The 27,310-nt window shown below is 39.7% G+C and overlaps 1 protein-coding gene across 1 annotated transcript; it reads left to right on the forward strand.

Annotated features, from left to right (window-relative positions):
- Positions 1-7,219: 7,219 nt before the first annotated feature.
- tirap (toll-interleukin 1 receptor (TIR) domain containing adaptor protein) lies at positions 7,220-26,982 on the forward strand. The gene is made up of 4 exons (XM_079825941.1): positions 7,220-7,516; positions 7,763-7,820; positions 12,368-12,994; positions 26,259-26,982. The coding sequence occupies exons 2-4, from the start codon at positions 7,790-7,792 to the stop codon at positions 26,315-26,317; spliced, it is 717 nt and encodes a 238-aa protein (XP_079682067.1). The 5' UTR covers positions 7,220-7,516; positions 7,763-7,789; the 3' UTR covers positions 26,318-26,982.
- Positions 26,983-27,310: the final 328 nt, after the last annotated feature.

Below are 27,310 nucleotides of genomic sequence, written 5' to 3' on the forward strand. Positions count from 1 at the left end.
TTTCCGGTTTTTATTTTCAAAATAAAAGTCTACAGACAAGACGTTAAAGTCCCCATGAAATCACCATCACAGTTTGTGGAATATTGCAGTATTTATTATAAATTATTTATGTGTGCACATATATTGTTTTATTTATTTATCAGTTTAATACAAAAATAAAATACAATAAAAAATATACCCCTCCACCCTAGAAACCTTTACAATGCTGTGGAATTGTAAGACATCGCAGAGGAGACAATCATAATTAAAATATTATTTATTTTATAAATTATATCACAAAAAATACATATGTGACCCGTGCTGGAAAAATGAGTCGGAATGCACTCAGGATAATTTCGAGCTACAGTGAAAAATTACGATTTTGAGGTTTTCACAAAAATTTGTTTATTAAGCCCTCGTCTAACATGGGATGATTTTAAGGTATGGTTGCTGGTGATTTTGTTTTGAAACCAGGTTTTTCTCCAAATTGACTCAATAACAATAACAACAATTCATTTTTGAACATTTGCTTTGTCTACAAATCATGTCTACAAATAAAAAAATAAATAAGCAAACATAAATACATGTAAAAAGTAGTGCTGTCAGTTAAACGCGTTATTAACGACGTTAACGCAAACCTATTTTAACGGCGTCAATTTTTTTATCGCGAGATTAACGTTCTTTTTGGTCTAACAAACTTTGTAGTTTTTTCACATGCTGTTGCAACAACTAGTAACGTTAGAAAAACTACAACACCACTCCGGATGTAGCTAGACCGGAAACAAAACATCAGGCACGCTGCGGCTGCCCGCACTCGTTTGGGCCATTAAAAGATTAGACGTGGATGGCAAGCGTGAGACGCCGAAATGAGAAACGTATTAAGCCATGGTTTAACTCAGGGGTCTTCAACTAAAAGTGCTTGTCTTGAGCGCTGCTTTCTGCTCTGATGGTGCATTCACACCGGACGCGAATGAAGCGTTTTGCGCGAGTGATTTAAGTCAATGCAAAGACGCAAATAGACATTCTGCGGCGCGGATTAAGCGGCGTGCATGTCGCGTCATTCGCGTCCGGTGTGAACGCACCATCAGTCTCTTCTTCACTGCATGCTTGACCGCGCGTCTGGGTCTGAACGTAGTAACTGAGCATTGCAACGTTAACTGTTTCATTACGTCAAAAGGCTTCGCGGTCCGGATTTGGACCGGAGTCCACTAGTTGGCGACCCCTGGTTTAACTGCACTATAGGCGGAGTCCTAGTTTACCTTGCATGTGCACTTTGTAATTTTATTTTGTATCACCCTGTTTTGATCCCTTAGAAAGGGCTGTTGAAGGGGCTGTTTGTGCAACAAAGTATTTGTTTCACCCTTTTATTGATGGGCAGTGTTACATTGTGTGAGCGATTATTTGCTCCAAGTGAGAATGTTGGTGTGAAATCGAACACTAAAGTATGCCAATGTTGTTTTCAATAAAACAAACATTTGAACAAAGCAAGCCGATCCACTTTTCTATGTTGATAAGAGCATTAAAATAAGAAAAAATAATGGGACAAAAAGAAATCAAGGGACATTTAGAATAAATAAAAATGTGCGATTAATTGTGATTAATTGTGAGTTAACTATGACATTAATGCGATTAATCGCGATTAAATATTTTAATCGTTTGACAGCACTAGTAAAAAGTTTAAAGGGGTCATGAACTGGCTTTTTAAATTATTTTTATACTGTTGTCTGAGGTCAATTTATGACGTTTGAGTGGTTTTTGCATTCAAAAACATCATAATGAATAATTAATAGGCTATTTTCTACCCTGGTTTTGAGGCTCACTCAAGAAATGTTCAGTTTTAAGGGGCGTGCCGCACTGGAGACTTGGAAGTAAATGCCCACGGTTAGGATTGAATAAGATTTGCATATTTAATGAGCTTCAGCTCCCCTGACAGTGAAAGCTTGTGGGGAAACCTCAACCGGAATGAATCTCCCACAGGGCTCGCAAAATATCTTTATCAAACAAACACAATGATTTATCTCTCATCCACACGCGATTGATTGGAATGTTATTTTTGTATTACTTGGCTGGCCCGATCGGTGGATATAACCGCAAATCATACACACTAGGGATGCCACAATTCTCAATATAATATTGAACCGTTCGGTACGGCCTTCACGGTTCAATACGCACCTGTGAATTGCGGTTTTTCGGTTTTGCATTTAATTAATTAATTTTCTACAAATTCTATCATTTGCCTCCATCCCAATACTGAACAACGCGACATACATTCACATCACTCGTTAGTGGTAGAGTTATACTCACGGAACACTAGAGTTATTCACAATCACCAAAGTTCATTATTTGCATGCGTTTTAAAGCCTTGCCGGCTCATTCGCGTGCGCGGTTTTAAACATGCGCTTTTCCGAGCTTACGCACTAAACGCCTGTCAAACAGGTGATTACTGGACTAAGTAGTCGTCTTACTGCGCTAATACTGTCAAATACACACAAGGTTAATATAAACACAGTCGGTTATGTCTAAAGTGAAAGCAAAATCGGCGTGTGTCTGTATATCGGATGCACGCAGGTCGCTGTCCTTAAAGGGACAGTTCACCTCTAAAATTATGTCATTATTTACTCACTCTAATATTGTTCCAAACCTGTATTAATTTCTAATTTTTGAGTGAACTATCCATTTAATGTTAATACAACAACAAAAGACAAAGAGAAAATCACTCACTGCTCTTGACTGAAAAACTTTAATACAGTAGCTTTGATAAGAATCAATGTATATTTTATAGTGAAGTCTATATAGTGTTTTATTTTTACATTTATTCATTCAATTTCATACTTAAATGCTGCTGTACAGCTCTGAGTTGCCAGTGTAAATCTTTATATATATTTATTTTATATTATACAATACACTAGGAATGTGTACAATGTTTTTTTTAAGTAAAGTTTTAAGTTTAAGTAAGGTTTTTCAATTATTTTAAGTAAAATAAAGAAAGAGTATTGCAATTAAAAAAGAGTATTTTTTCTCCTTAACCTCTTGCGGTTCCTGTCACTTAAGAATAGAATAGCAAAAAACTGATGTGACAAGCCATCAGAACCGAACCGATCCGAAAACCGTGGTTAAAAACCGAGGTATGTATTGAACCGTGGACTAACTGTATTGTTGCATCCCTAATACACACACACACACACACACACACACACACACACACACACACACACACACACACACACACACACACACACACACACACAGACACACACACACAAACATGCGCATCCTTCAAGTCAAGAGAGTTATTTCACTATTTAAGATAGCCTGTCGGCAGGCCGGGCTCACGTTTTTGGTAGCCCGTCTGAAAAACACATAGCCCGGTACGCTTTGTGAGCCCTGGTCCATACATGCCAGAATCGCAATGAACCAATAACACAACAAATAAAGGATTCTCCAGCCTGTGACAGCGTGCTAATGTTCAGTTAGACACGCACGCATAATCAATACGATCTGTAACAATGCAATACTATCACATATAAAAGACATGTTTTACTCACATTAGTGTGTTGCTTCATTCATTCATGTAATCTCATCCTGTCAGCAAATCCAGTCTCTTGTTTACAAACGAATCCGCGGTGAAATGAAAGAACAGACGCGCAATGTCTTCCCCACATGAGTAGAGATGTTCCGATACCCTTTTTCCCTTCCCTATACCGATTCCGATACCTGGGCTCAGGGTATCGGCCGATACTGAGTACTGATCCGATACGTGGGTGTGTATCTGTTTATAATACAGCTGTATATACTACTAGCCCTGTATGAATTGCTAGAATTATTTTATGGTGTGCTTTAGACTTATCCCTTAATAAAACATGAACAAATACAAACAGTGAACTACTGTATTTATTACAGTATTTTTATTATCTGACATGCATTTGACAGTAATATTATTTATTTTTCTTAAGCGAAAAAGAACTTCAAATGCAGCCACAGATGCAGAACACTGCAAACTGAAAAAGGTATTTTAGTTTTACAATATAACAGTATAAAAAACACTGCAAACTGAAAAAGGTATTTTAGTTTTACAATATAACAGTATAAAAAACAGGGCAACAAATAAATGTAGGAATATAAAAAATTATATATTAATCAGAAAATAATCTCTTTACAACAAAACAAGTGAAAAATAAGCAACCATTTAGGCATTATTATTATTAGTAGAGAATGAGAGCGCAATTCCACTCGCTGATTCATAACGCTTCGAAGCTTCATGATGCCGTGTTTTGAAATCGTCATCACTACACTCTAAAAAAAAAGGCTCGTAATCATAGGGGAACCTTTTTTAGTGTTATATAGCACCAATTTTGGTGCTTCAGTGGTTCTTCAGCGGTTCTTCAGAGGTGCTATATAGCACCTTAGTCAAAGAACCGCTGAAGAACCTCTGAAGAACCGCTGAAGAACCACTGAAGCACCAAAATTGGTGCTATATAGCACTAAAAAAGGACCTTAGTCAAAGAACCGGTGAAGAACCTCTGAAGAACCGCTGAAGAACCTCTGAAGAACCGCTGAAGAACCTCTGAAGAACCGCTGAAGAACCACTGAAGCACCAAAATTGGTGCTATATAGCACTAAAAAAGGTTCCCCTATGATTACGAGCCAAGAACCATTTTTGGTGCAATATAGAACCTTTTTTTTTTTAGAGTGTATATAAGTCGTTATTTAGGGGTTTTTTTTGCGCACAAAAACTATTCTCGTCGCTTCATAAAGTTATTGTAGAACCACTGTAGTGAGATGGACTTTGTAACAACGTCTTTAGTGCCTTTTAGGTTTGAACTTATTGGTCCTGCGCTGCGTATTGATTAATTTAATTTGAATGAAAATACATTGCATGTCTCTGATCTATTTTTAGTGGCGTTCAGAGTAAGGATTTGACTGTTCATTCTCTCTTGCGCTGTTGCTTCGCTAGCATCGTCGGCATTGGGAGTTAACGCAGTTTGAGCCAGCGGCTCGCATTGATAAGGCTCTGGGTCTGTGTCTACAGACAATTCACCCTCCTCCACTTCAGGTGAAGGTAGGAGAATGAGCGCTCTGTTGCAAAGCTACTGGCGTCACTCCAGTCATTCTCCATCTTTGCGACTCGCGAGTCTGACAGCTGTCAATCAATCCATCACTGCGGGTCTCAGGTGCACACCCTCCGCTTAGCCCCGCCCTCGGTTCATCCCCTCTGTCTCTTTTTTTTCATCTGCGCTCTATTTTTATGATATTTCCATATTTCAGTTTCACATTTTTTCTTTGTTTCTTAAATATTGAGTTCATCATTAATATTAAAATTGTAATAATTATTAAATAACAATGAAAACCATATGATACCTCCTATAGCAAAAACATAAGGTACCATAACACTTTTTGGTATTTATTTGTTAATGGCATAACTTTATTATGTAGTTCCTAATAATGGAGTACTATGCTAAGATATGAATGCATGCTGAATGCTAGAGCATAATAATGTAGTAACCGGAGCGTGAAAAATCTTCTTCCAGTTGACTCATTTCTGGACTTCATTATGCATGTTTGAATTCTTGACCGTTCATTTGTCATAACTGGGGGAATCCCGGCAAACCATAAAGGTGACGTGTGAATGGAAACAGTTTCTGCTTTAGTTTCAGTATTCTGTAATCCATCTAAAGTCATGGACCACCAGTAATAAATCAGAGTCAAAACTACACCCTTTTCATTAATCGCTTCCTCTTTTTCGTCGCTTCATAAAGTTATTGTAGAACCACTGTAGTGAGATGGACTTTGTAACAACGTCTTTAGTGCCTTTTAGGTTTGAACTTATTGGTCCTGCGCTGCGTATTGATTAATTTCATTTGAATGAAAATACATTGCATGTCTCTGATCTATTTTTAGTGGCGTTCAGAATAAGGATTTGACTGTTCATTCTCTCTTGCGCTGTTGCTTCGCTAGCATCGTCAGCATTGGGAGTTAACGCAGTTTGAGCCAGAGGCTCGCATTGATAAGGCTCTGGGTCTGTGTCTACAGACAATTCACCCTCCTCCACTTCAGGTGAAGGTAGGAGAATGAGCGCTCTGTTGCAAAGCTACTGGCGTCACTCCAGTCATTCTCCATCTTTGCGACTCGCGAGTCTGACAGCTGTCAATCAATCCGTCACTGCGGGTCTCAGGTGCACAGCCTCCGCTCAGCCCCGCCCTCGGTTCATCCCCTCTGTCTCCGCTGGGCTCGGCCCACTTTTCCAGCATTTTTCAAATATTGCTAGTGGGTGGAGTTAAGCTCTGAGCTGGGGTTTAGTTACCCTTTAATTATGCAAAACTTTAAGGCTTTATATAATGTACACGAATGAGTTGTAAAAAATATTCACCCCCCTCACAGTCCTCATGAAGGACAAAATTAGCCGTATAGACCAAAACCACAATGTTTCCCAGACTGTAAACATGTGTTCTTCTGCTGTAAAGTTGGGCATTTTAACATGAGCTCAATGAGATTCTGCTCCTTCTGGAGTCTGTCTCTAGTGGCCAGTCGATGAATTACAGTTTAAGTCACTTCCGTATTAGCTTTAAGAGAGCTTCAAGAGAGGCGAACCTCCCTATCGTGCACATTTATTATGCACATTATATACACGTTGCTTGTTATTATCACAACATTCAGAATTTAGGGATTGGCTTCATTTCAAATTGGAATCAGAATTTGTTTGAGTCTTGTCAAACTTTCTTTTCTAGTTAAAAATGCAGTTAAACGACTTTCTGTGAATATTGTTCAAAATTATTCTACCTTTTAAATGTCAAATTCCTGCTTGCCACATCAATTCAAATTGAGTTAAAGCTTTACGGGAGAGTGAGCTGCCATCTGCTGTCTATTTTTAATGATATTTCCATATTTCAGTTTCACATTTTTTTCTTTGTTTCTTAAATATTGAGTTCATCATTAATAATAAAAGTTAATTAATTGTAATAATTATTAAATAACTGTTAAAACCATATGATACCCCTATAGCAAAAACATAAGGTACCATAGCACTTTTTGGAATGTATTTGTTAATGGCATAACTTTATTATGTAGTTCCTAATAATGGAGTACTATGCTAAGATATGAATGCATGCTGAATGCTAGAGCATAATAATGTAGTAACCAGAGCGTGAAAAACATCTTCCAGTTGACTCATTTCTGGACTTCATTATGCATGTTTGAATTCTTGACCGTTCATTTGTCATAACTGGGGGAATCCCGGCAAACCATAAAGGTGACGTGTGAATGGAAACAGTTTCTGCTTTAGTTTCAGTATTCTGTAATCCATCTAAAGTCATGGACCACCAGTAATAAATCAGAGTCAAAACTACACCCTTTTCGTTAATCGCTTCCTCTTTTTCTATACTGTCTTCCTATTTTTGTTATCATCATCATAATTTGTTTAAAACAGCTACAAGTTATGTTAGCATGTGCATAAAGGCACATCACTTCCGATGGCGTGAACTTCCTCAAATATCTGCTCTGCACCAGACGACCTGCTCTCTCTTTTCATCCTAAAACAACCGTAAGTGCTCACTGTCTAACATTTCACCTGCTAATTATGCTTTGGATAGGATATAATGACAATTTTATTTGGCATTCTACTTCATAACAATCACAAATGCACGACTATTGAGGCATACAATGCGAAAGTGGAACTGATATTAACAGTAGGCAGATACTGTGCATTCTTTTCTACTGTATGAAAGTCACTTTTGTGTATACGCTATGAGATATAGTGTGAGATAATTCTGTTATGTGTCTGTTTTAGTTTATATCCTTGAAAGGATGGAGAATAATGGAGGAAAGCCGCGTCAGCAGCATTATGGGTAAGTCTCAGTTTAAGTTATCATACATGTAAGGCAAAAATAAAGTGATAGCAGGACCGCAAGAAGAGACAGACATTGCGACATGAAGTCCTGGTGAATTGGATTGCATTTCTCTTATGGCATTAGTGCTGAATCAACATTAAACTATTTCGAGTTAGACACAGTTATCGTGCAGGATATTGCACATCATAACAGTGCATGGCACACCGCACGTCACGCTGTGTCATTATGTCACATATTACAACACTAACACGACACTATAAGCATTGCAGTAAAGCTTTAGACGATGTGCAGCCGGTCGAAGTTCTTTTGGGATGAACTAAACATTTCAGATTGTAAAGTGCAAAGTGTGCATGTATGGTGCTCTTGAGAATACATAATATCTCAGCAAAGTGGTGTGAAAAATAGTTTGTTAAATATGATCAAAGGTGGCTTTAAAAAATATATATAGGCATTGTTAATCCTTGAAAAACAATGGCAAAAAACTAACCTTTCATTGAAGTAAAAGAATTGAAAGAGGGGGGAAAATCACATTATGAAATAAATGTTTTTCTCCAAAACACGTTGGTGTAACGGCCTCAAAAAGTCAAACGATAGTCTGGATCTATACACTCTTAAAAATGCTGGGTTAAAAACAATCCAAGTTGGGTTGAAAATGGACAAACCCAGCAATTGGGTTGTTTTAAGCAAACATTTAACCCCACTGCCGGGTTAAAAAAACAATTGCTGGGTTAAAACAACCCAATCTGTTAAAAAAAAAACACACTGTTAAAAAAAAAATCAGGTCTCCAATTGAACATTTTCTAGTGACCGATCACATCAAAATTTTTTAGTTGGCCAAATTCTGTGAATAAAATTGCATCAATTGGCCAACTGGAAAATTTCGATGGGATCGGTCACTAGAAAATTTTCAATTGGAGACCTGAATTGTTTTTACAGTGCACTTGGTTAAAACAACCCAATCACTGGGTTAAAACAACCCAATTGCTGGGTTTGTCCATTTTTTACCCAACTTAAAAAAGCACCTGTTAAATACCTCAGATCAGAAACACCCGGAACTGATTAAAGAACTACAAAGACCATGACAAAAACTACAAGCGAACGTGAATGGCAAATTACAAAATAAAAGATATGGCAAAGAACAGAATCCTGACAGTTGGGAACAATTATTTGTCCCCTTTTATTAAATACTTTTTGCAACCTCCTTTTTCCAAGACAACAGCTCTGAGTCTTTTCCTATAACGCCTGATGAGTTTGGAGACCAGAGCAATGGTTGATCCATGTTGGTGCTTCTTCTCTTCAGTTCATCACTCATTCTCTATAGGGCTCCGGTCAGGGACTGGGATGGCCATTGCAGATGCTTGGTTTTGTGCTCAGTGACCCATTTTTGTTTTGATTTTGATGTTTGTTTTGGATCACTGTCCTGTTGGAAGATCCAAATATGGTCCATTATAGGTTTTGATTTTTTTATCTGTTGGTATTTGATCGAATCCATGATGCCATGTGTCTGAAGAAGATGTCCAGGACCTCTGGCAGAAAATTAGGCCCGGAGCATTAAAGGGGTAATGAATTGAGAAATCAACTTTCCTTTGAGCCTTTGGTATATAAAAGTTCATCGTAATATAAGAATATCCGGCGAGTTTCAGAGCTGAAAACGTCCTTGTTAGTCAAAGAAAAGCTTTTATAGACACCAGACCCAGAAAACGAGAGATATCAGAATATGATACTGATGTATTAGGACGCAGAAGCACCGCCTCAAGCCCTGCCCACCGACTCGTGGAGCTAAACGACGCGGAATCGATTGTAAACAAGATACAGGTCGAGACTGGATTTGCAGACATATTGAGATTAAAACACAATGCTGTGCCTGCCGTATTGGATCCGACAGGAGCGGTGCAACACACAAATATATATATATATTTATATATATATATATACAGGTGCTGGTCATATAATTAGAATATCATCAAAAAGTTGATTTATTTCACTAATTCCATTCAAAAAGTGAAACTTGTATATTATATTAATTCATTACACACAGACGATGATTATAACTGACAACTAAGGAAAATCCCAAATTCAATATCTCAGAAAATTTGAATATTGTGAAAAGATTCGATATTGAAGACACCTGGTGCCACACTCTAATCAGCTAATGAACTCAAAACACCTGAAAAGGCCTTTAAATGGTCTCTCAGTCTAGTTCTGTAGGCGACACAATCATGGGGAAGACTGCTGACTTGACAGTTGTCCAAAAGTCGACCATTGTCACCTTGCACAAGGAGGGCAAGACACAAAAGGTCATTGCAAAAGAGGCTGGCTGTTCACAGAGCTCTGTGTCCAAGCACATTAATAGAGAGGCGAAGGGAAGGAAAAGATGTGGTAGAAAAAAGTGTACAAGCAATAGGGATAACCGCACCCTGGAGAGGATTGTGAAACAAAACCCATTCAAAAATGTGGGGGAGATTCACAAAGAGTGGACTGCAGCTGGAGTCAGTGCTTCAAGAACCACTACGCACAGACATATGCAAGACATGGGTTTCAGCTGTCGCATTCCTTGTGTCAAGCCACTCTTGAACAACAGACAGCGTCAGAAGCGTCTGGGCTAAAGACAAAAAGGACTGGACTGTTGCTGAGTGGTCCAAAGTTATGTTCTCTGATGAAAGTAAATTTTGCATTTCCTTTTGAAATCAGGGTCCCAGAGTCTGGAGGAAGAGAGGAGAGGCACACAATCCACGTTGCTTGAGGTCCAGTGTAAAGTTTCCACAGTCAGTGATGGTTTGGGGTGCCATGTCATCTGCTGGAGTTGGTTCACTGTGTTTTCTGAGGTCCAAGGTCAACGCAGCCGTATACCAGGAAGTTTTAGAGCACTTCAGGCTTCCTGCTGCTGACCAACTTTATGGAGATGCAGATTTCATTTTCCAACAGGACTTGGCACCTGCACACAGTGCCAAAGCAACCAGTAGCTGGTTTAAGGACCATGGTATCCCTGTTCTTAATTGGCCAGTAAACTCGCCTGAAAAATCTATTGGGTATTGTGAAGAGGAAGATGCGATATGCCAGACACAACAATGCAGAAAAGCTGAAGGCCACTACTAGAGCAACCTGGGCTCATAACACCTGAGCAGTGCCACAGACTGATCTCCTCATGCCACGCCGCATTGCTGCAGTAATTCAGCCAAAAGGAGCCCCAACTAAGTATTGAGTGCTGGACATCTTGGCTCATACTTTTCATGTTCATACTTTTCAGTTGGCCAAGATTTCTAAAAATCCTTTCTTTGTATTGGTCTTAAAGTCCCTGTAAAGTCAAAACTAAACATGTGTTCTGAGTTTCTCACACCAGAGATAAATGTGTTATTAACCACCCAGCCAAATTTGAATCATTAAAAAATCCGCCAAGTACATAAAATAGCTTATCAAAAACTTGAAAAAATGAGCAGCATTCTCTGCTCTCAAACGCTGGGGGTGTGTCCGCTGTCGGTGCCGAAACCGCGCCCACTCGCGGGAAAGCGGCAGTAGCACACAAGGCAACACTCACTGATCACGAGCGTCTATGATCACAACACACCAGATGTCGGCGGGACGGGAGGACTAAGGCCGGGGCGGGGGATAGTCGGTTCTGCAGCGGATTATCAGTGAATCTCAGTTGTCTCCGGTGAAAGTTTGTAAAACGATCACTGCAGACTCAGAGGCAGGCGTCGGTGGTGATCCTCAGCTCTCCATCAAGATGGCTGTTCACAAAATTAATCCACCTCTTCTTGATCATCGTGTTTGTTTTGTGAGCTGTTTTGTAAGTTGTAGACTATAGTAACTAACAGTACTGACAGTAACTCGCGATCGAGCGGCCAAACTGATGCGAATGTGCTCTAGTTATGATCATGTTAGGGGAGGAGCCAGGCTCAGTGGCTCCAGTGCGTCATCGAGTCACCGTTTTAGCCCCGCCCAGAAAATCCTGAACACAGCAACGGTGAAAAACTGTTTAACGGTCTAACTTCTGAATTCAGTACTACATAGTTCACAGTCTTTGTAATTTGTTTCAGCAATACATTTCTAACATTTATAATGGGTTTAGAAAAAAATCTCAGAATTGCCTTTACAGGGACTTTAAGTAATATTCTAATTTTCTGAGATACTGAATTTGGGATTTTCCTTAGTTGTCTGTTATAATCATCAAAATAAAATAAATAAATATTTGAAATATATCAGTCTGTGTGTAATGAATGAATATAATATACAAGTTTCACTTTTTTAATGGAATTAGTGAATTAAATCAACTTTTGATGATATTCTAATTATATGACCAGCACCTATATATATATATATATATATATATATATATATATATATATATATATATATATATATATATATATATATATATATATATATGCTATTCAAAATTTATTCAAATGTAGCCTATATACATTTTTCAAAAATAAATATTTAAAATACAGAGAAACCAGGTTATGTTGAAGTTTATCGATTAACAGTAAGACATATCCATTAATTTAATTCATGCTTCTGTGTGATATTTCATTTCTTTGCAGGCTGGTTTCGTCAGCGATTTGGAAACCAAAGGAATGAGTTGTACCACGCACAACCACGCACATGTTCTTCTGGACACTCCAGCTCCACATCCAGCCGCTCTGTGTGTCCCTCTTCCTGCTCCTCCTCCTCTTCCTCTTCCTCTCCCTCCTCCAAATCTTCCACGTCAGTGAAGCTGTCGGCCTCAGAAAAGCCTCTGCCTTCTGTGCTCTCCTCATCCTTCCGCTCCGCTCGCAGATATGACGTCTGTCTGTGTCACACCGAGAAGGACATTGATCTAGCACAGAGTTTGGCCTCTTTCCTCGAAGAGCCCTCTAAAGGTCTGCGCTGTTACCTGCAGGAGCGGGACTGTCCACCAGGAGGCGCTGTGTCCTCTGAGCTCCTGCAGGCCGTGCGGGACAGCCACTGCTGGGTGCTACTGGTCACCCCAGACTTTCTGAAGGATGATTGGTGCTTGTATCAGATGCACCAGGTCCTGTCTGAAGGGCCCATGTCCCAGAGGATCATCCCAGCCGTCATAAACATGCCCAGATCCGAGCTCCCGCTGGAACTGCGCTTTCTCTTTACTGTGGATTTGAATACGAACAAAGAGTTTGGCTACACTCAAGTGTACAGGACAGTGCTTAATTGTGAGTAGAACATTTTGTATTTGTATTATCTTTATTTAGTGGTTGCAGGTTCAAAAATGTTTAGATGATGTACTTGCATATAAAGTTTTAACATAATTATATACATAATGATGCCTATTTTTCAGTCATACATAAATGGAACAGGTAAGATTTCTGCAATACTAACCCAGACAGAAACATAGTGTACCAGATGTGGGCTGGATCTGGGCCGACACTGTTATTGTCTGGGAATAAACAGAATGCGTTCTAAATACAATAACCACATTTATCATCAATAAACCCGGTTTGTTACAATCTTACATTTCAACTGGTAGCCATATTTTGACCATGCATGTTCATACTTTTCAACAGAATAAATGTAATAGTTTTCACAATAGACCCTTTTCACAGACTGTGATGACGCGTTTTAACGGTCATCAATATCGTAAATCCTGCAACGTTTTTTTTGTATTTTCATTTAAAAAAAATATATGTGTACATTTATAACACTAATACTTTGTATTTTATTACTTTTGCATCAAATTACAATAAAAAAGTTACCGCTGCTGTGAGGGTGTTTAGTAATAGCGTCTATGGGAGTGATGGTAAAAATGAACATATTTCTCTCTTTTCACTGCCGTTATCAATCTCACTCTATTTTTTCCCTCTTTTTGAAAGTTGTGAAATCACTACTGTGGCGTTTTTCTTTTGCTATGTGAGCAAATGGGCACACACACATTTTTTTTTAATGTATTCTCTCATTCACAGCTATAATATTTAACCCAACTATGACGACTTCCGCTCTGAGAAACCCGGAAATGTGAAAAGGGTCTATTAACAGATTCATGCTGATTTGAATAATGCATTTGACAAATATTTAAATAAAATAAAAAAGATGCTGTCACGTGACCTACCAGCGTCAGTTGCGTCCCTTCATTGCCATTCACAAATCCTCCCCCGTGGCCTCATGGGACAGTAAAAGTGTCCATCGTATGCACACTTCAGAATCTCACCCGAAGTAGTAGGTCATCCTGGTACTTTTTGCCTGCTCTATACTGTGAATTCGGACATACTTTTTTTTGTCACATTCTGTTTTTCGCCTACTATATAGTAGGGAAGTATGTGATTTCGGATGCAGCTTGTATCAATATTTTTTGAGTGTGGGTGATCCATCACCATTTCACTCTTGTTCAAGGCATTTAAAGGCATAGTTCACCTAAGAATTTGAAAGAAGTTATTTGAAACCATTTGAAATCTTTTCCATGGAACACAAAATAAATCTCTTAAAAGGGTTAATTCACCGAAAAATGAAAATTCTGTCATTAATTACTTACCCTCATGTCGTTCGACACCCGTCAGACCTCCGTTCATCTTCAGACACAAATGAAGATATTTTAGTTGAAATCTGATGGCTCTGAAAGGCCTCCATTGGCACAATGCACTTTATGATGCTGTGTTTTGAAATCGTCATCACTATATAAGTCGTTATTTAGGTTTTTTTTGCGCACAAAAACTATTCTCGTCACTCCATAAAGTTATTGTAGAACCACTGTAGTGAGATGGACTTTGTAACGACGTCTTTAGTAACTTTTATGGGTCTTGAGAGTGTAAAGTGCATTGTGCCAATGGAGGCCTTTCAGAGCCATGAGATTTCAACTAAAATATCTTCATTTGTGTTCCGAAGATGAACGGAGGTCTTACGGGTGTCGAACGACATGAGGGGAAGTAATTAATGACAGAATTTTCATTTTTGGGTGAACTAACCCTTTAATGAATCAAATGTCCCGGCCACGCTTTTGCATAGAATGAAAGTGAACTGTGAGGCTCAGGTGAGTTGAGGTTGTAGCGATCCTGTGATCCCGTGAGGCCACAGGAGAGGATTTATGAATGACGGTGAAGCGATAACAGGGCCAATGTAGAGTGTCCGCATTACATTCACACTATATAGAACATACTCTTTTAGCGGTCATGAAGTAAGTACTTATTCAAAAGAAGTACCTGTAGCTACCTGGCTTAATAATTGGATTGAGTCTTGGACTGGTGATTCCCACACTTTATTGCGATCATCGTTGGACACCATAAACATCGCCATCATGCTTCGAGGGAATCAACCCGTAAGAGCTTGTTCTCCATTTAAACCAGAAGCTAAAAACTCCTTGCACCGTGAACCGTCGATGCTAAGACTTGTGCATCTAGGCCTCGTTCCATACTGAACTGTTTGAACAACACTCAATATATCCACATCCTCTGCTCAACCGGATGTCAAAATAAAAGACCTTCGTTATCATAACATAAATGAAACCAAAGAAAAGCTGGAAAACAAATACCACGCAGAAATACAAACAAGTAATCATATAAAGGAATATGAATAATAATAATAATAATAATAAATGAAAATAAAGCAAACAATGCAAAGCAAATTATTAACACTCCCACCAAATTATGAGTGCAAACATCACACCAAATGTACAAGCACGAATAATTTCCCTTTGTCCCTTTTTTTTTTTATTTTCTTTTACTTTCGTTTTTTTTTTCTTTTGACCTTTATGACCCCAAAAAAAACATTAAAATTCCGAAACATGAGTTTAGAAATATTAAAATAATCATTGATCTTACAATGTCTCAATGATAAACCCTTGAAAGATCCTAATGTCCCTCCATTAATAAAACAAGTTTTTGCACTGGTCTTTCGATTATGGACGGTTTACTAATACGCTTGCCCTTTGCGTTAAGCTTTGAGTCACCTAGAAGAATCTTGGCCCTTCTCACAAGCCCGTCACTGCTAACAACAACGTCCTTTATCCTGCCAAGCCTCCATTCGTTTCTAGGCACTTCCTCTTCCTTGATAATGACAACGTCATTGACTTGAAGGTTTCTCCTAGTCACATTCCACTTCTGTCGGGCGGTTATACTCGCAAGATACTCTTTCCTCCAACGACTCCAAAATTGTTCCGCCAAGTACTGCACATGTCTCCATCTTTTCCGTGCAAACACATCCTCCCGGATAAAGTTTCCTGGTGGAGGCAAAGCAGCAGTCGTTTTTAACGTGAGTAGATGATTCGGAGTAATTGGTGCTAGACTCTGAGGATCAGTCAAGCAATCCACGGTGAGCGGTCTACTATTCACAATGGCCATTGCTTCATACAAGAAAGCTCGTAAAGAGGAGTCATTTAGCCTTCCTGGGTGAAGTGCAAGAGTCGCATTCAGCACAGATCTTATGGTTCTAACTTGACGTTCCCACACACCACCAACATGACTTGCACGTGGTGCATTCATAAGGAAGTCACACTGCTTCTCCAGTAGGAAGGTTGTCACTCTTTCCACGTCCATCTCCTTAAGTGCATCCTTCAACTCATTTTTTGCGCCAACGAAGTTGCTGCCTTGATCAGACCTTATCTGTTGCACAGTACCTCTTATGGCAATAAAACAACGCAGAGCATTGATAAATGAATCTGTGGTCATGTCAGTAAGCATTTCGATGTGTATAGCACGAGAACTAAAACAAGTAAGGAGAAGACCGTATCTCTTATGAACACTTCTGCCCTGCTTGATAAGAAATGGGCCAAAGCAGTCCATGCCAGTATATGTAAACGGAGATGATGGAACCACTCTCTCTGAGGGGAAATCAGCCATTCTCTGTTCTTCAACAGGTCGCCTGTGTTTCCTGCAAACAATGCAACTCCTGATGCAAGATGCTACAATTCTGTTAATCCCTGGGATCCAAAAGCCATTAGATCGAATCTCATTTATAGTGAATCCTTTCCCCTGATGTGCAACTTTGTTATGAAAGTGAGCAACAATCATTTCTGTGACATGATGATTCTTAGGAATTATTATTGGATGTTTCACAGAGTCTGGAAAGGTTGAACGGCAAAGCCTACCTCCCACCCTTAACACACCATCTTCATCCATGAAAGGGTCAAGAGGGTACAAGGTGCTGCGAGACGAGACGCTTCTCCCACCCGTTATTTCTTTCAGCTCATCCTTGTAGGAACTAGATTGCAGACATTTGATTATGCAAAGTTTCGCCTTTTGTTGCTCTGATACAGTACTGATGTGATTAGACTTGACTTTGTTGGCTCTTCTCAAGAGACGAGCTACAGCTCTGGTTGCCTTTGACCAAGAAGAAAACTTTGAAAGACCATCAAGCAGGCCCCAACTCCTTGTGCACTCTGTATTTAAAACACAACATGACTTTATCTCTGGATCTCCAAAAAGAAGTTCAGGAACATGCTCTTCTGGCACAGACATTTCTTTGTCCCACAAGAACTTTGGGCCAGTAAACCAGTTTGAGGTAAGTAACTCCTTCACTGTCAAACCCCTGGATGCATGATCAGCAGGGTTTTCCTCCGTCGGAACATACTTCCACTGCTGAGGAGTTGTACTGAGATGTATTCTTTGTACTCGATTTGCAACAAAAGTGTGAAATCTGCGTGCCTCATTACTTATATATCCTAATACTACTTTGGAATCAGTCCAGAATGTCTCTTCCTGAACAACATAGTCCAGTTCTCGCTTAAGCAGGCTACTCACTTTGACAGAAACAACAGCAGCAGCTAGCTCCAATCTGGGGATTGTTGTAACCTTAAGAGGTGCAACTCGCGATTTTGCCATCACTAGTGCACAGTGAATATCTCCATCCTTATTTTTAAGTCTCAAATATGAACATTGACCATACCCGTAGACACTAGCATCAGAAAAGTGATGCAATTCAATTTGAATAGCTCTTCCGAAACTAGATGGTGCATATGTTCGTGGTACATCTATTTTCTGCAGATTATTCAAATCTTGTCTCCATCGCTCCCACCTTAGATTGAGTGCATCTGGCAGAGGATCGTCCCATCCACTGCCGCGCTTACACACTTCCTGCAGTGTTCTCTTTCCACTCAACAAAACAGGTACGATGAGTCCTAAAGGATCATAGACAGAAGCAACAGTAGACAATATGCCTCGCCGAGTAGCAGGCTGATTTTTCAACTGAACCTTGAACTTCAAACAGTCAGATTCTCTTTCCCATTGTATGCCAAGAGTTCTTTCTAGGGGTAGCTCATCAAATGCAAGATCAAAGTTTTTCATGTCATAGATCTTTTCTGAAGTGGGAATGCTGTCCAGTACTATTTTGCTGTTAGAGACAAATTTGTGGAGCCGTAGGCCACCCATAGCACAGAGCTTCCTTGCCTCAACTGCAACCTTAATGGCTTCTTCTGCATTCTCCACACTGATTACTCCATCATCTACATAAAAGTTTTTGATCACAAACTGTGAACCAAAGGGATACAAATCACTGTTTTCAGTTGCAAGATGTTTCAAGCCATAATTTGCACACCCTGAGGATGAGGTGGCACCAAAGAGATGAACTTTCATACGAAACTCATTGGCGGGTTGGTTAAGATTTCCATCCTTCCACCACAAGAATCGCAAGAAGTCTCGGTCAGACTCATCTACATGAAACTGATGATACATCTTCTCTACGTCACACATAAGAGCAATGGGATGTTGACGAAAACGAATTAAGATGCCATTAAGATTGTTAATCAAATCAGGACCTTGTAGTAGATGATCATTCAAGGAATAGCCTTCATACCTTGCAGAACAATCGAAGACTACACGCAGCTTGTCAACCTTCTTTGGATGGAAGACACCATGATGAGGTAAGTACCAGGTTTCTCCTTCCTTGCCACTGCTGTGCACTTCCTCAGCATCTCCTCTCTGAAAGATCTCATTCATGAACTCACTGTAGCGTTCCTTATACAACTCATCCTTTAGCATCTTTCTTTTGAGATGATTGAGTCTAACCATAGCGCATTGTTTGTTGCTTGGCAAATTGGGTCTCACCTTAAATGGAAGTGGCATTTGATAATGGCCATGGACATTCTTCCATATCCCTTCCTTCAATTTTTCGAGAAAAAGAATGTCATCCTGAGACACCCTTGCACTCTCTTCTTCAGTGTCTTTAAACTCACTCTCGAGGACACGAATCACATCACCTGGAGTGATAGAAGGGAGCTCCTTAACCGTAGTGCGATGACACAGTCCACTGATTCCAGGCAGATCGGAATGTGGTGAAGAACAACCTACTATGCTCCATCCCAAGTCTGTCCGAATGGCATAGGGATCATCATCTCCTCCTGTTATTACTTCTCGGGGAGTCATCGACCTTGAGCAATTGTAGCCTATTAAAAGAGCAACATCACAGTCTTGCAATGATGGCATCTTGTCCGCAATGACTGTAAGATGATTCCACTTTTTAGCATCATCACAAGTAGGAATGTGGTTACGATTAACTGGTATGCAGTCCTTGGTGTATGTAGGTGGCAAGTCAATATAATTACCGGACTTATATGCTCTGACTCGAAGTCCTGACACTCTGTCACTTTGCAGAACGGTATCCTTTCCAAGCATGGTGGTGAGCTTCAATTGCACTGGAAACGTTGTTGCCTGTAAAGCATCACACACTTCTTTATCAATAAATGTGGTATCACTCTGTGAATCCAAAAGCGCATACACCAGTTTCTCACAGCTTGGTTTCTGCCTTGTGGACACCCAGACAGGTACAATCATTGAAGTATACGTACTTCGCTCTTCTCCAGTTACACTTAAGGCCACTGCATTCATCACATTAGATTCACTTTGAGACTGAACAGCAGGAAGTGATGTCTTAATTGCCATTGCAAAGTTCTCATCATGCAAACTAGTTGGATGTCTCCTCTTACACACATTACAAGTGAGACGGCAGCGACATTCCTTAGCACTGTGGCCAGACTTGAGACATCCATAGCAAAGCCTCTTTTCCTGGACACATTTCCGTCGCTCCTCCAATGGTCTGCTGAGAAAACTGAAACAGTTGTCAAGGTGATGGTTATCTTTCTGACAAAGCACACACAGAATCTTATTCCCTGGTTTGGTAACTTTTTGACTCTCTACGTTCGTTTGAGTACTGAAAACTCTTACTCTGTTTCTGTTGGTCTCTTTCAGACTTGCCTTCTCATTTACAGGTTCTGCAGCACGGAGAGTGTGAAAGGAGGTAACTGGATTACAAGCAACCTCTGCTTCAGTTGACACAAATGCAGCAAATTTTTTAAAAGTGGGATACTCATGGTTTTCAGAAAGAGATTGTGTGACTTGACGATTCCATCTGCTAATTGCCCAATCAGGTAATTTCAACACAAGTTTCTGATTTTCTTGGTAGTCATTTAAAATTTGAAGGCCTTTGACATGTGGCATGGCACCCTGGCATGCATTTAGAAAGTCAGAGAAAGTCTGAAGACCAATGGCATCCTTTGGCTGAATTCTAGGCCAGCTTGCAAGCCTTTCTCTGAACGCCTTTTGAACCACAAATGGCTGGCCATAACGACTGTTCAATCTGCACCATGCATCTTGATAGGCTTCGTCATCTGTTCTGAAGAAAGTTCCTTCTAAAGCGTTTCTAGCAGGACCACTCACATATTTCCTGAGATAAAACATCTTATCAGCAGAAGAAATGGTTCTCTTGTCAATAAGGGCCGTAAAGGATTGTTTAAACTCAATGAAATGAATGGGGTCACCCGTGAAGACAGGAGGTTCTGGTACTGGCAATTTGCTCATAACCATGCCGTCTTGAAATGCTTGAACTGTCGCCCTCCTGGTTTCATGACCCACCCTTTGAGACGTTTCTTGCTTTGCCATACCTTCTTGAGGGAAATCAGACTCTGACCTGTTCATGCCACCACAATCTTTGGGTGAATTAATCTTTTCTTTCTCAAATTCTTGACTATAGATTTCTAACTTAGCTTGAGCTGCTTTTAGATCTTTTTGTGCTTGAATTCGCTCTAGCTCCTTCCACTCACCATCAATGACTCTTTTGTGCTGTTCTTCTAACTGGTTTATCTTTTCCTTTTGCTTTGTTTCTTCTAGCAGAACATTATACGCAGCTTGCTTGGCCGCTACTTCTGCTGCAGCATCTACTCGCTTGACTTCTAAGCTTGACATGACAGAGGGATTACTAGAATAATTACTAGTTTTCTGACTGACTCGTGAACTTGTTGAACCAAAAATTGAGTGGGCATATTGATGGTTTAATAAGGTGCGAAGACGGCTTCTCTCCCTTACATCATTAAAATCTCCATCTACACCTGATATTCTCTCATAAACAATTTTAACAATATCAGCTGTTACCGCTTCACATGCGTCCATTTTTCTCCTCATTTCAATAGCAGGTGAGACATGCTCTCTAAAGTCATCATAGGCATTTAAAACTTTGTTCTTGGCCTCCTCTAAAGTATCGACCAAAATAGCTAACTGAGTCTGTAGGGCATCTGATTTAAGATGCTCACGTGCACTGCGAGCTTCTATTTTCCAGTGATTATATAGAGATTCAACCCTTTTCTCTTTCTTTTGTAGCTCTTCTTGCTGATAAGCTAACATTTTTTCAGTAGGAACATGCGTGCGCTTTGAACGGCGTGCACTCTCACTTTGAGTTTCTACCTGACCATCAAGTTGCCTATCGGCCTCCTTTGCACCTGCATCTGACTTTGACATTTTCTCTTGCATTTAAATTTCACTAAAATTACATTAAAACGACATTTTTCTCATTTAACATTCAAGTTGATTGATAACATATGTTCAGCAGATTCACCTTTACCACATGTGCTAAAACATTAACCCTTAAATGTGAAACTGAACGTTTCAATACACGTTAGTCCATACATAGGCAAATTAATTGCAGCAATGTTCAAAGCCCTTTAAATCAGGGAAAAACGAGAAAAGAGTCTCTTCAGAATCAATTTCTTTGTCTTTGGTACTCACTGCGATCCACCAAACAACTTGTAACAGTTCCTTTGCCAGTTCATTAAATCGGTCCAATCGCTCCCCGTAGATTCATTGAGCCATCCGCTGAAACGTTGCTTGAAACTTGATCCATTAAGAACGCAATCACACTGTCCCCGACGAGCGCTCCGACATCAAAGCTCCTCCTTCAGCCATGGCGTTCCTTGAAGCAACACAGTGGATCGACGATGGCAAGCTCTTACTGTAGAAGGAATGAAATTGGCTAATTATTTAACCAATCGTGGCAATACACACATGTACAACCCCAAATCAGAAAAAGTTAGGACAGTATGGAAAACGCAAAAAAAAAAAGAAAAAAGAAGTGATTTCTAAATTTACTTTGACTTCTATTTCATTGCAGACAATATGAACACAAAATATATATATATTTTTTTCTGGTCAACTTCATGTCATTTGTAAATATGCATCCTTTCCTGTCATTCAGACCTGCAACACATTTCAAAAAAAGTTGGGACAGGAGCAATTTAGGGCTAGTAATGAGGTAAAATGGTTAAATAATGATGTCATTTGAAACAGGTGATGTCTACAGGTGATTGTAATTATGATTTGGTACAAAAGCAGCATCCAAGAAAGGTCTAATCCTTTAGGAGCAAAGATGGGCCGAGGATCACCAGTTTGCCAACAAATACGTGAGAAAATTATTGAAATGTTTAAAAACAATGTTCCTCAAAGAAAGATAGGAAGAGATTTGGATATTTCACATTCAACAGTGCATAACATAATTAAAAGATTCAAGGAATCTGGAGGAATTTCAGTGCGTAAAGGACAAGGGCGCAAGCCTAAGCTGAACAACCGTGATCTCCGATCCCTCAGGCGGCACTGCATCAAGAATCATCATTCATCTATAAGCGATATCACCACATGGGCTCAGGACTACTTTGGCAAACCTTTGTCAAGGACCACAATACGTAGTTACATCCACAAATGCCAGTTAAAACTGTACTGTGCCAAAAGGAAGCCCGATGTTAACAGTGTCCAGAAGCGCTGTCGACTTCTCTGGGCTCGGAGGCATCTGGGATGGACCATCACACAGTGGAAACGTGTACTGTGGTCAGATGAATCAGTATTTCAGGTATTTTTTGGGAGGAATGGACGCCGTGTGCTCCGGACCAAAGAAGAAAAGGATCATCCAGACTGTTACCAGCAACAAGTCCAAAAGCCAGGGTCTGTCATGGTATGGGGTTGTGTCAGTGCCCTTGGCAAAGGTAACTTGCACTTCTGTGAAGGCACCATTAATGCTGAAAAGAAAATAGAGATTTTGGAGCATAATATGCTGCCTTCAAGAAGACATCTTTTCCAGGGACGTCTATGCATATTTCAACAAGACAATGCAAAACCATATTCTGCACACATTACAAAGTCCTGGCTGCGGAGGAAGAGGGTTCGGGTACTTGACTGGCCTGCCTCAGTCCCGACCTGTCTCCAATAGAGAATGTGTGGCGCATTTTGAAGCGCAAAATGCGACAACGAAGACCCCGTACTGTTGCCCACCTTAAGACTTGTTTGCAGGAAGAATGGGACAAAATTACACCTGAAACACTTCATCACTTGGTGTCTTCAGTCCCTAAACGTCTTTTAAGTGTTGTGAAAAGGAATGGCAACATTACAAAGTGGTAAATGCTTTACTGTCCCAACTTTTTTTTAAATGTGTTGCAGGTCTGAATGACAGGAAAGGATGCATATTTACAAATGACATGAAGTTGATCAGACAAAACATGAAATATTTTGTATTCATATTGTCTGCAATGAAATACAAGTCAAAGTAAATTTAGAAATCACTTCTTTTTTTTTAAATTTGCATTTTCCATACTGTCCCAACTTTTTCTGATTTGGGATTGTATTTAAACCAAGCGGCAGTGACTTAAACAGCAATTCATGGACTGGCCACTAGAGACAGACTCCAGAAGGAGCAGAATCTCATTGAGGTCATGTTAAAATGCCCAACTTTACAGCAGAAGAACACATGTTTACAGTCTGGGACACATTTTGGTTTTGGTCTATACGGCTAATTTTGCCCTTCATGACGACTGTGAGGGGGGTGGATGTTTTTAAGGGCGTGGCCACTTTGAGTGACAGGTGGATTGTCGTTTGTCTGCTGTCTGTTAGTCATCGCGTCACCTCAGCTCCGCCCACGTCCCGCCTCTTTGCCCATTTTCTGTTATCCGGGACTGACGCACTGCCAAGATGGCGACGGCCAGCTCGACCCTACTTTACGCTTCAAAACTGCTCTTCAGAATCCTATGGGTGACGTCACAGACACTACGTCCATATTTTTTTACAGTCTATGATTTAAACTGACTCGTCAGGTTGAGGGTGTCTATATTCTGCTCTCATGTAAATAGTGAATCCGCCATGGCACGAGCGTAACTGGCTTTTAAAGGGAATGGGAGATGAGACTCTGATTGGTTTATTGCTCATTGCGCTGAAAACAAACCCATGACTCATTAAGTGACGAGGGACAACCCTTTTGGATCATGCGCCTGACGCGCTGAACGTTTTTGCGCTTCAGACCATCCGCTCAGACCATTAAAATAAGGCCCAATATAATATTAAGAAATAATAGGCCACTTAAAGGGATAGTTCACCCAAAAATGAAAATTACCCCATCCTAGGTGTATATGACATTCTTCTTTCAGACGAACACAATCGAGTTCAATTAAAAAATGTCCTGGCTCTTCCAAGCTTTGTAATGGCAGTGAATGGCTGTTTCTGTTTTGAAGTCCATAAAAGTGCATCTATCCATCATATAACTGCTCCACACAGCTCCAGAGGTTAAATAAAGGCCTTCTGAAGTGAAGCGATGCGTTTGTGTAAGAAAAATATCCATATTTAAAACGTTACAAACTGTAATCTTCAGCTAACTGTCGTACGAGTGTTCACGAGAGACTCAGGCGTAGCGTAAGTTCCTGTGCTGGACGAGGAAGCACAGAGGATAGAGCACAACAAAGTTTTAAATATGGATATTTTTCTTACACAAACGCATTGCTTCGCTTCAGAAGGCCTTTATAAACCCCACGGAGCCGTGTGGAGCACGTTTATGATGGATAGATGCACTTTTATGGACTTCAAAACAGAAACACGAGAGGAGATTTGCTGAATGTCTCTTTCAAAATGGTGATGTCTAGTTCCAAACAGGACAAAAAAAGTACCATGCAAGTAATCCATTAACCCTCAAGCCACCCTCGCATAACAGCCCTTAATCCCGCCCTCGTGGACACATTAAAGGTCCATTTTTTTTTTTAAATAAATGTTATATCAACATCTTTAATGGATGCCTTTTTTTGGTTATTTTTGGGGTATTAATGAATTTATTTACCTCTAAAAGTACCATATTTTTAATGTAAAATATGCTTATTTTTATGTTATATTTAATATTTCTTTAACTTAAGTAAAAAAAAAAAACATATCAGCAAGTCTAGAGAGCCAAAACCTAAAAAATGTGGTGACTTGGTGACATCTGGTGACCTATGATGGTATTAATTTATTTTTAAAGCTAAAATATCAATAGCCAGATGGCAATAACTCAATCGCTGCATATGGGCTGAACTCTGTAAACCAATGTTTTAACAATTTTTTTTTACTTTTTTTTATTTTTAAAAATTGCCCAGTTATTGGCTCATTCAATTCCTTTGTTTGTGTATGTGTGAGTGACTGTTTTTTATTTGACAAAAATAAAAAACTAAAACTCACTCTGTAATAGGCTCATTCAAGGGCTTTCAATGCAATGCTTTTGTGGATGTGTGTGTTTGAGTGTGTGTGTGGGTGTGTGTGCGTGTTTACCACTTTGAGAATGTTGTATAGGCTCACTCCTTCATTTGTGTGTATGTATGATCTGCATTGTGTTGGATTTATTGATTTTTATTGGACAAATAAAAAAAATATGCTCGGAATTACAGTTTTTTCCATTCATTCCTTGGCCATTTTTGTCCACGAAGGCGGGATTAAGGACTTTTTTTTTCAAGCACTTAACATTGTAGAATCGAGTACATTTTTTTGTGTGTGTTCAGGTGGCAAATTTAGGAAAAGTAGCCAAGTCTTGTACCGCTCAGATTACGGAAAGTATTTTAAAAAATAAAAAAAAATGATTTTGCCCTCATTTATCCAGAAGACGGCTTTAGGGTTAATGCAACTCATGTGCAACTTTCTTACAATAGTCTATTAACCAAAGGTTTTACCATTTCTCCTAAGGCGTCATGCTTTACTTTCAACCATGCCACAAATACATTTTTGCACAATTTGTCTTCCTCCTCCTGTTTATGTTCTCATATACAGGAAATAGTGTTTTGCTGTGCCACAGTCCCCCCATCAGAGATAAAGCCTAATTTCTGTACTCCAGACGGGAATGTTTACATTTCAAACTTTCCCACACTGCTTTTGGGAGACTCTTGTAGCTGTTTTGTCACATTTGGAAACAAATTATAGATTCTCAACATGTTTCTTTTCTTCTTCTTTTTTACAGATTTGAAGGACACGTGTGAGAAGGAAAATCCCAGCAATGCGTCTCCGTCAGACAGCTGAGACGCCCGTTCATTGTATTCACGGCAATGACAATATCCTCCACTTCCAAGAAGTGACATCCAATCCAAGTTGTACCACATCTCCTCCTTTTGTTTCCCATATCAAGACTTTTATGATTGTGTTGCGAAACGAGCCCTAGATGGCATTAGAAAGTCACAATACATGAGCTCCAGCATGATGAGACATATGTTCCCCTTTCTGATTTTAGATCAAAGTCAGATTAGAGAAAGTGCTTATGCAATATACCCTACAAAAAATATTGTCTTATTCAAATACACCCACCCACGCATGCTTGTGCACAGAAGACAATTCAAACAGCTCCAGATGTATAAATGACATGATTGGCGTTTACTGTAATGAAGAATCTCACCAGTATTACGAGTGTTTCATATGCAGATATTATCTTTACCACAGATACCACAGATACCACAGCCGGTTGCATTTGTTTGTGTGCCTTGAGGAAGATGTTTCACTGGCACTGCAATGCTTTCAGACAGGTTTTAAACCACCGTTGGATATGCCATGTAAACCAACAGGACACCTCAAAGAACTGCAAAGCTATGATTAAATGTTCTTGGCAAATAACACGTCACATGTCGTAATCCCCACTGGCAAATATGGCTTCAAGCGTTCAACACAGTTTCAATAAAGCCTTGGATAATTGTAAAATACTACTGTAAACACTTTGCTTTGTCAGGCAGTGGCTGCCCTGCGGGTCCACAGCTGAAGTCAGAGAAGCAGAACTGTAAGTGTGTGCATAATTGCAAAACCTTAGATGATCTGAGAGGAACACCACTTAGACAGAGCTGGATTGTTGGGGGATTAAATGAGATTATGTTGCATTTAAAATTAAACCCACTCGGATACAATGCTCTCGTTGTATATATATAGATGTCCCTTTAAGACCTTTGCTAGCAACAGTTCACCTCTTTATCTTTCACAATAGAAACAAGGAGTTTCAGTCCATCTAAAGATCGGTGAAAGATAGAGAGA

The sequence above is a fragment of the Gobio gobio genome, assembly GCF_949357685.1.
Source record: "Gobio gobio genome assembly, chromosome: 9".
NCBI lineage: Eukaryota > Metazoa > Chordata > Actinopteri > Cypriniformes > Gobionidae > Gobio > Gobio gobio.